The sequence below is a fragment of the Kryptolebias marmoratus genome, linkage group LG17 (assembly GCF_001649575.2).
Source record: "Kryptolebias marmoratus isolate JLee-2015 linkage group LG17, ASM164957v2, whole genome shotgun sequence".
NCBI lineage: Eukaryota > Metazoa > Chordata > Actinopteri > Cyprinodontiformes > Rivulidae > Kryptolebias > Kryptolebias marmoratus.
This window is the reverse complement of record NC_051446.1, coordinates 23,989,352-24,000,177: the sequence shown is the minus strand read 5'-3', so window position 1 is coordinate 24,000,177 and position 10,826 is coordinate 23,989,352. Positions and strand designations below refer to the sequence as shown.

At 39.4% G+C, this 10,826-nt stretch overlaps 1 protein-coding gene across 1 annotated transcript; it reads right to left on the bottom strand.

Annotated features, from left to right (window-relative positions):
- Window positions 1–1,794: 1,794 nt before the first annotated feature.
- Window positions 1,795–10,427, bottom strand: meox1 (mesenchyme homeobox 1). The gene is made up of 3 exons (XM_017435444.3): window positions 9,441–10,427; window positions 4,551–4,723; window positions 1,795–2,467 (listed from the first exon to the last, which is right to left on the bottom strand). Exons 1-3 carry the CDS (start codon window positions 9,931–9,933, stop codon window positions 2,345–2,347), a joined length of 789 nt encoding a protein of 262 aa, XP_017290933.1. The 5' UTR covers window positions 9,934–10,427; the 3' UTR covers window positions 1,795–2,344.
- Window positions 10,428–10,826: the final 399 nt, after the last annotated feature.

Here is a 10,826-nt window from a genome sequence, read left to right as displayed (position 1 = left end):
TTGAAACCAATCATGACTTCTTGCTCATAAATCAACACATTTAAATGCTTTTTAATGCCTGATTTGAAAGACGAACTGTAAAAGGGTTTCTCTTCATCATTAAATATTTATTTAGAAATATCTGCAAAATGAGGGACCAATACAGCCAGTTCTGATCATTAGAAAGTGACATACTGTACCTGTACCTCTGACTTTTTCACAGTATGGAAACAGTCCAGCAGAGATCATTTCTTAACATCCAAGGTAGTTCAGCTGATATCAGTGGAAATTCATGACTGTTTGAGGCTATGTTTAAAATGTTCACTTACTCACTTCATTTTAGAGACAGCCTGGTGTTTTTGCATTTAAATATTACTTGAATGCAACAGGATTTCATAAATATGCATCAAATATACAGTCAGGTGTCACATAAATAAACACCAACAAGAAAACTTCACCTAATATGAGGTGATGGACAACATCATTTTACTGGTTTTTGGCTTAGAAAGTGGATTAAAGTCACGTGTTTCCATATTCATCCATCTATTTCCTTAAGGGTCACAAGGAGATGGTGCCTTTCTCCATCCATCACTGTGTGAGAGGAGGGGGACACCCTGGACAGGTTACAAGTCCACCACGGGGACACATCGAGACAAACAACCATTCAAGCTCTCCTTTACACCTAAGGGACAATTTAGAGTTACTGATTAACCTAACATGCATGTTTTTGGTCTGTGGGAGGAAACTGGAGAAGCCGGTGTAAACCCACGTGCACAAAAGGGAGAACATGTAAACGCCACCCAGAGAGGCCCCAGGCCAGGAATTGATCCTGTGACCTTCTCATTAGGAGGCAACAGCTCTAACCACTGCACTGCTGCTGTTTCTATAACGTTGATATAAAATTTATTTACATATTTGTGACACTTTTCACAGCCTTCAATGTGCTAAAAGTATGAATTATTATCACCTACAGATATATTTCTTTAGGGAACATTTTTAGAGTTGTAGTTTGTGTGCAAACAATTAAAACGAGCCACACAACACTGCAATGACTCGGCTTACATTGTGATTTATAACATACCATTAAACGTTTCTGATGAAAATCACAACAATGAGCTGCAGACGTTATTCGCTTCGATTGGCCTGTTTTGTGAAACGCTGCTGGAACATGTTTCATGATATTTAACCTAAAAGGTATTTTCAACTCCAAACTATTTTAGTGCCCAAACCAACTGAAAACATAAAGTTTGCAATAAAATAGATTAAAAAAAAAGGTTTTAAAACTACTGAAAACATTTAATGAAACTGAGCTAAATCACTGCTAAAGTGGGAAAACAATCTCATACATGGCCGACATAAACGGTACCTTTGAAATGAGCATGTTTGCATAATTAAAGCAGATAAATACCTTTTTATTTTCTCATCATTAATAGAATTATTTCACTAAAGCCCTTTACCCATTTTTATCTATAAATCATCAATAAATAGACATAACTGTTAGTTTTTCCTGTCTAAAAAAAAAAAAAAATTTCCACCCCTTTAAACACATGGAGTCTCTTTTTTTTGCCTCTAGACCATGAAAATCTTTTTGGACCTCATGAAAACATAAGAACAAGACCATTTTCACATACAGCAACACACAGACCTTATTCATAACCTTTAATTTAACATCTATTATTTCTGTTTTTGTAATTGAAGCACATACTGTCCCACCATAATGTCCACAAACGCGTCTTTCAGCCAAGAATACACATGCTCTATACCCACTGTTTTTCAGTGGTTGCAGGTGGAAGAAATTATCAAGAAATGTTAGCGTTTTTTGCAAAAAAAATGATTTATTCTATTTGGAGAAACAGTCAACATCTGTGTTTTATCAACAGTATTCAAGTTGTATAAAAAAAGAGCAGTAAAAAAAAATTCAAGGAAAAGAAGAAACTGACAAAATAATATTATAAAAAAAAACATCTGACTCTGAGTCACTTACGACTTGGCAGCACGAGTGCAGTCTGAGTTTTCCCAGGTGGTTGTAGTCGAGCGTCAAAGGCCACGTTTACAATAAAGGTGATGTTTTCAATCCCAGTCTGATGTGTCATCACCAGCCTTAAAGCTTCTGTGTGTCACTAACTGACCTCAAGTTTCATTCATAATAAAAACACAAGCAGAGAGGCGCTCTCGGTCTGAGTATTTATCAGTAACGTGGCAAAATGCAGTTCGTTATGGACAGAAATCAACTATTTACAACAAATAACATCAAAGAGTCATTTAAAAAGTCTCAGAATTATAATCTCCTTCGGCCAACTTTGCACAGAATCGAACAGGGATTGTGTCGTGTCCAGCTGAGCGGATGAATCCGTTTGAATCTTTTTCATTCAGAGCTGGGCGAAGCAGCCGAGTCCGCGTCGTCATTTTCCAGGTTGTTGGGCGAGGCCGACTGTCCCCCCTTCACCCTCTTCCACTTCATCCGTCTGTTCTGAAACCAAACTTTAACCTGGTGCAAAAAAACAAAACAAAAAGATAAATAAATGAAATAATGTTAAACTTTAGTCGCTTTCCCATCTGTAATTGAAAGCCGAGCACTCCTTAAAGTTAGTTAGATGGACATCCAAGGATTACTTTCTGAGAGTTTCATTAAAATACATCCAGTGGTTCACGAGATATTTTGCTAACAGACAGAATTTATTACAATAGTTAATGGCAACATTTTAGCTTGATATCTGTAAAAACGACTGAGATGTAACCATTATGGGGTTTGTAATTATTTTCTAAGTTTCATTAAATCCATCCAGTGGTTCATGAGATATTTTGCTAACAGGCAAACAAACACATGCATGCACACATTAGCTTCAGCTGCAGATGATACTGACAAACTGAAATGTCTCAAGTTGTTTTAGTGTTTTTAGATTTTAATGTGCCAGTAGTGCAGAAAATAATAATAAAATGATTTAATAAACTAACAGCAGTTGTATTCTTATCAGTGAAACTGCAAATATAAACTCTAAACTCTAAATCCAAATCCACGTCAGACATTGTTCTCAATCGTGTAACACAATAGCTGTAGCTTTTCTCTCCTCTTTTTTTTTTTTTGCAAATTTGAACAGAATTTATGACATGAAAATAAAAAAAGAAGAAAACTCTTCCCCCACAGTGTGTAAAACTCCCTGGCCCGGACAGAAGCATGAGTTGTCGGAGCAAAGCGCCTGATTCTGGCTCGAAAATCTCTCCAAATGTGAGCGGAGAGGATCGAATGCACAGCAGGTCAGAAGAGTCGACTACCAGGAAATCTGCCTACACAGGATGTGTGTTTACTGATCTCACAGTTTGGACGGCGCTTGTGTGCATCTCTGCAGTGTGCCGAGAAAAAAAAGGTTTAAAATTCTTGCTGTTCAACCAGAGAAAAGATGGAAAGACTTAAGCTTTAAGGAAATTACAGACAGGAAAGAAAAACACTGAACTGTTTAGATTTAAAGGACTCTGTTGCTGATTGTTCTTTTGTTTTTCTGTTTCTAAACTGATCCAAAGGATGTCAGTTTGACGCTTTTCCACATCTCAGTGGTAAAAAACGGAGAAAAAGGGACTAAACCTAAATAATTCCACATACAGTGTTTCTTTGAGCATCCAACCTGTGTGAAAGAGAGCAAAAAAAATCTTTAGATGCTGCAATTTGTGTTTTATGATTTATATCTTTTATACCTCTGGTGTTTTCTTCAGTTCCTTCAGCCCCCTGATGTTAAAGCCACCAGCGCTTAAAATCCTTGCAGCTTATCACAGTTTTAAATGAACTTGCATGTGTTTTTGTTAATCTGGTGTAAAGCACTATGTGTTACACTTTGTTGCATAGAAGCTGCTTCATAAATAAGGTTTGATCGATTGGTTAATCTGCTCCCACATACCGTAACCTGTTTTTGTTTCACTGCTGATCATGATTCATCAAAATGGCGATAAATTATCGGAGCTCCTTGTTGGGAAACTGTCAAACAATACAGGAGCCCTGAGTGAAGATGGGCTTTGGCTGTGTGTCTGAAAGTATCATCTGTGTGTGTGTGTTTCAGAGATCTGGGAATTATATTTAGCAGCAGACGACTGTACGTGTGGTCACTGCTCTGTGGCCTCATTAGGAAGAGCACTGGGTCTGACAGGCAGACTGGGGATTCGTCCAGCAGCTTCGACACACATTTGCCTGATTTTTACCGAATCTGGAGGCCGCCTCCCGACCATTACAGCTGCACGTCATTCTGCTACGACCACAGACTGAAAAGTACTGCGGAAAAAATGCACGATGTAATTCAAATGCAGCACAATTTGCGGGCTAAAATTTTTCTTTTATGTTTCATATTTATGCAAGATTTTGTGGCTGGAAAGAGTGTAATAAAAGAGTGTTTTATTTATTTTTCCACCTAATCCTACTGCCAAAACCTGCATTAATTAATTTTAAAGGATTATCATTTTACATTTAATAAAATGTCTATTTGTCCTAAAAACACAGTTTCTCTCTCTCGAGCAAAGAGCTAAAAGAGGGAAATCCAGCCGATCGTTTCCCTCCATCCCAAGCTGACAGACGAGAAGTGGAGTACCTGTCTCTCTGTGAGGTCCAGGTTAACGGCGATCTCGTAGCGCCGCAGCCGGGTCAGGTAGTTGTGGTGGGTGAACTCGGCCTCCAGCTCTCTCAGCTGCTCCTTGGTGAACGCCGTGCGCTCCTTCCTGGCCTTGCAGCTGGAATCCACCTTAAAACTGGAGTCCTGGATATCTGGAGACAGAAACAAACTCATTAGATGCTTGCAGTCACATGTGTCAAACTCAAGGCCCACGGGCCAGATAGTGGCCCTTTGCTGCAATTTTCTTCAGCCCACACGGCAATATTTTAAAACTTTTTGAAATGGCCTGCCAAGCTGCAGAAAATGAAAAAAGTGACACTTTTTGCTGATTCGATGTGTAAAAATAAACAATAATGATGTTTTTTTGAAAATTTGGTATGTTTTTTAACTCAATCAATAAGCTATGGTTGTTCTCATGTTTTGTGAAAAGGTAATTCCTACTTTCATATTAATAATTTCGACATTACATCTTAAAACAAAGCAAATATTGACTTAAATCGACCCTCAGTTAGGACCAACTTTTTAATTTTAGCCCCTGGGGAAAGTCAGTTTGAAACCTGCATGTTTGCTGCTTTTTGCAGAAAATTATACACATATTTCTGTATTTATCTATCAGTAAACTAGTTTAGTAAGTGATTGTAGTGTCTTGACTTTTAGACCTATATTTTTGCAGTTATGTTGATGTGAATTAGGTTTTTAGTGCTCAAACTCTAGTTAACTATTAAAAAGACCTGAAGGACCTTTCAAACTAACAAACCACATAACCAAAGGTTTTTTAATAGGAGGCCCCTCATAAAGTAAACACTAAAACCAGCACTTTAAAAGAGACCACCCTGACCTGGTCTTATGAGTCCTGCTCACCTGCAACGCAAGCATTCCTGGACTGTTTGCAATATTTTTCACCTAATTATATTTATATGTTTTCAGATGACAGTAAATCTGTGTTACTCCATCTGAACAGTCATGCATGGTGCGCGTGGGTTAACGTGTGTGTGAAAACGGATCAGTGAGGGGCAGGGACCACCAAACGGGCCACAGAGGGACCGAGTTAGGAGAGGAATGCAGCGGAACATCGTTAAAGCATCCAGGAAAAGAACAAAGGTGCGGATGTGTCCAGGTGGGTGTGTGTGTGTCTGTCGGAAGATTTCCCACAGGAGCACTCGCAGCAGATCCACATTAACTCATCGGGACGTGACAGCAAACAAAAGGAAATTGTCTGAGATATCTCTATGAAGGTAATGGTTTGTTAAGACAGGTTGACTGGCAAATATGAACTTCCTTCTGCCGGCACATGAGCAAACGCATGATTTCTGTTGCTGCTTTATTTTGGTAAAAACTGGTTCGTTTCATTGTGTTGGTGCCTGAAAAATAACCAAGTGAACCCTCTTTTATCAAGAATAAACAGCTAGATGATTTGACTTTTTTCTAAAACCTCTCCTTTGCAATGAAATGAATAAATTTGGGTAATAATTGTGCATTGGTGGCAACATCAGCAGCTGATGTAATCCCCAGAAAATTGTTCTAATTTGTCAAAGTGAGAAGTTTTGGTTTTTGCCAGAGCAGTGAACATGGACAGCAGTACCAGGTCCAGATGAAAGTGGACAAACCAGGACACACTGTGCATGTTGTTTTGTTTTCCAACACCTCAGTATTAATGCTGAAAACTCCTCCGGTTGCGTCACTATGAATCCTCTGCTTTGAGCCTCCCGGCCTCGTCAGACCTGCTCTGGAGCTGCATCCAGCAGGTTTACAGTCAAACTGAACACCTGGCCGGGCTTTGCACTAAACAGGCCCCCAATAAATATCTTGCACAGCCAGAGGCAGTAAACCTGCAAGAAGGAGACTTCTGCACCCAGCAGGGTCCCAAAGCAAACAGCATTTGGTGTTTTCTGGGTGCACGGTGCACGGGCAGTTTGTTTTAATAAAGATGGAGTTAAAGCTGTTGGAAATTAGTGGCTGTTTTAAAACGTAAACCCCAGGTGAAAATTGCATGATTGCTTGATTTGTGAGTAAAAGTTACATTTAAATTGGGTACACTTTCTTTAAATTCCCCATTTAAATCATTTTGAAGCAGATATTAAATATTTAATGTCATGCTGTTACACCTTTGTATTTTATTTGTCAAGGCGTTTCTTTTTTCATAATTCAGTTGCGTTTAGTGAATTATCTATTTCTCTTACTGAAAAACGAGCTTTTAACAAAAGAAAGCTAAACTTTTCAAACCATGAAACACTAAAAATATGACTTTTTTTACTATTTTTGTCATTTTTAGTTTCTCATCTGTGTTTCATTAAATTAAAGCACCTTTTCACAATTATTTAAATCTGCTAAAAACACTTTACATAAAGAATGAACTCAACAATTATACACTTCTCTGACAGCAAGCACTTTGTGACGGTAGAAAGAAAAAAGATTTTATAAACTATAAATACTTTGAATTATATATTTTTTTAAATCATCTAATCCCACAAGTATTTGATAAAAAATGAGTTAAAATCACTGATAAATTATGATAACTTTATGCAAAATCTGGGTTTGTTTCAAAAAAATAGCTTTATTATCATTTTTAATATGTAACTATTTTTTATTTGACATATTGTTTGCATCAAATAAACACAAGTTGCAATAAATTCAACATCGAAAACAATTAGATTTATAGCATTACATGTGTAAAGAATATTATTAATAATCCTGAAAGCAGGTTTTATCTGATAAACGCAGCATGTAATGGTAAACTCTGGATTTATGTCAGAATTGGATTATATGATTTTGGTTTCGTTCGTCTGACTGCACCACTTTACGATATCAGCAAAAACCCACAGAAGCAGAGCGAACAGCAGCTGCGGCTGCAATGCCTTCAGGACATTTTCCTAATATATGCTCTTCCACCGGCTTGTCAATTTGAAAGCGAATGGCTCTTTTCGAAAAACCCAGAGCTGATGTGGTGGTCAGACATGTTGCATGCACTCAGTGGGAGATTGTGTTACGGCTTAACGACAGGAAAATGTCAATGGATAAGAATGTGAGGAGTGGGCTCAGAGGAAAGTGAATTTACCAGACGTGGTCTGGCATGTTTTCAGGGTAGTGAGTGGAGGTTACAATAAGGTAAGAAAGGAGGAGGAGGGGGGGTCCTCCCACATGTCTTTTTTTTCAATTTGGCTCAGGTCTGTTGCACGCATTGGTCATGTCATTTTGTGCACATTTCATACAATCAGATATGGTTTGTTAAACTTCAGTCATGTTACTGTCATGTCGTTCTTTAAGTGGATTAAAACAAAAACAGGATTTTGTTTTTCTTAAAGTTGAATCTCATTTATATTATTGGGTTTTACCTTTTTATTTTCTGGATTTGTTGCTGCAGGGGTCGCCACAGCGTGAAAAGTCGCATTAAAGGTTTTTGACGATTGTTTTCCGCCGGATGGCTTTCCTGACGCAACCTGGGGCCAAAACCGCAGCTACTCCCCCCCCCCTAGATTATTACTTTCAAATAACAAATTTCTTGTTTTTTTTTGGCTTATAGTACTCTGATTGTTACCGCATAAAGCAAAATGTTGGTTAGCTCAAATAATACTTTGTTTATTTTCAACAAATTAAATACAGTTTTCCTAAATGGACACGGTTCAAATCATCCAGAGTGTAAATTCAGAGTTTTGACAATTTAAAATTCGAATTGAACATAAAGTTTCCTTTGGCTTATTGCTGCTAAAGAGTTTAAACCATGGCTATCAGCTACTTTTGCCTCCTGTTAGTAAGTGTGAAATCGGACGGGAGGAGAACTCGTTCTGCTCGATTCATTGTTGAAGACATCAGCTAACTGGAAGTGAGGATTTTGCAACAGGATTTACTTTGACATCTGTAGTAAATACAGCTCGAAACACCTGTGACGCCTTAAAACACTTCCCTCCTGACACTCGACGTCATTCTTTCAGTCATTATTTAATGGGACCTCAGTAGGCTGAAACAATACAGACACATAATGAAACATTCAAAAGCCTCATGAATCATTTAGAACTTTTTGAAGCTCTCAAACAATAAGAGGATGTGACTGCTGCTTAAAGAGCATTTTGAACACAAAAGTCTTGTCACCTACTCACCTTTCACACAACAATCTGGAAAGGGAGCTGCAGTAAGACCAATTTGGTGAGGAAATAGCAGGAATGTGTGTCCTTTCCAGCTGTGGTGCAGGGCAAAGAAGAAATTCTTGACCCTGACACACTATTTTACGGCCAATTTGTCATGAAGGCTTTTAACGAGGTGTGACTTTATTCGTTTGTTGCATACGAACAAATTTGTTAGAAAATAATACTCAGTTTTTCAAAAAAGGTTTATCCTGAACTAGGTTGAATAATGCAGTTTGAAAGAGTTTATGTCAGTAGTTTTCCAGGCGTGTTGATGTAATTCTGAAATGTGGGTATGCACTTAATGTAAACAAAACAAATCTGAGTCCAACAAAATTGTTGTCTTCCATGGATGTCATCATTGCTGACCTGTTTTCAGTCACTTTGACTGTTTTGGTATGTAAACAAACACGTGGTGGTCTGCATCAAATGCTATTAAATTTTAAATTATAGATACTTTAATCATTAATATGGAAAACAAAATTGTGCAGATTTAGTTTCATTATGAAATATATTTGATCAGTCTTTATGACAATGAGTACCTTTTAAAGGAAATTGGACAAGTTTGATTGACTTCCATGTACATATTTCCATTATCAAATACACAGCAGTGCAGTTAAAATCATTGATTTTTATTATAATTTAAATATTTCCAGTTGTACCTTTCATTGATTTTATGTTTTTCTTTGAAAATGCTCCTGTTTGGAGTTTTCAAACCTCTCCAGTTTCATCCCAGTAAACCACAACTCACCTGTGACATCTCTCTTCCTCTTGTTGGAGCTCTTCTTGTCCGAGTCGGCCGATGCCACGCTCTGGGGTGAGTATTCTCCATCCAGACATCCGGGAACACTGCCTGCCACCCTGTCAGCCCCAACACCCTCCAGCTCAGGACCCCCACTCCCCCCAGAACCTACGACCGCAGGGGCAATGGGTGGGCAGGCCTCGGGCGCTCTCACCCGAGTCTCACAGGGGTTGAACTGCCAGTCAGCTCTTTGGTAGCCCCCCTGGCTGTCTTGGTACAGTCTGTCGTCACGAGGGTAGGCAGCATGCGGCGCGCTTGGCACCAGACAGGACCCGGAGAAATCCGTGTAGGCCAGGAACTCAGGCTTCTGGTGGAGGGAGAACGGGGCCTGCTGGTACTGCAGATTGGCTCCTGGGACCCCGGAGTGAGGGTTCCTCATGCAGCCCCAGATGGGGCTGCTGGGATGGGTGCTCCGCATGCAGCTGCTGGCTGGCTGATCCATGGGGATGCAGGAATACTTCACACAATCTGGAGCAAAGCCTTATTACGAGAAGTTTTCTTCTTGAAGAGTTGAAATCCTCCCCAGAAAGTAAATCAGGCTCACAAATCGCTTAAGAAGTTTCCACTTCAGCTGACTAAATATAAATCATCGATAGTCTCATTGCATCAGGAATACTCACTTCTGTCAGAGGCTGTTAACTCTTCCACAGCACAGAATGTGTGAGGATGGACGCCTTCCTATGACAGAGTGTTTCCCCTCTCACTGTGGGAGTGTAAGTGACGTCCTCTGGTGTATTTCATCAAAACACACTCTCACACTTTCCCTCTGCCTCGCTCACACACACTTCTCTCCCTCACGAATCAGACCGGCTTGCGGCTCGGTGTGAGAGCTGCATCTGCAACTGCGTGACTCCCTTTCTCAGCTCTGGCTATTTTCACAACTCTTCCAAGGCATTCTTGACAAGCAAGCCCTCCTCCTTTTTAAAACATATAGGTGGGAAAAAGTGGTAAGTTTATGGAGTGAAATGTGAGCCTGGGGAGGAGGAGCTGCTCCGTCCACATGTTGGTACTACCCTCCAACCAACCCTTCCTCATCAACTATTAATCACGGGGGAAATTTTATATGCACATCTAATGGGCTTTCCAGACGTGGGGCTTTTTAAAGGGACATTGTCTGAAATGTACAAAGCAAGCACCCACCCACATGGGAGAGAGACTTTTTTCAGCTCCTTAGTGCTTTCTGACACCCAATTTAGTTCTTTCTTTGACACCTTTTAAAGGAAAGTTAACCCTTTCCCTGCAACCTTGATCCCTGTCTGTCCTCATATAGTTGAAAAATCTTTTTCACTGTTTTAACAGCAGCATCTGTGCGGGTGAACACATTTGCGCTCTTTC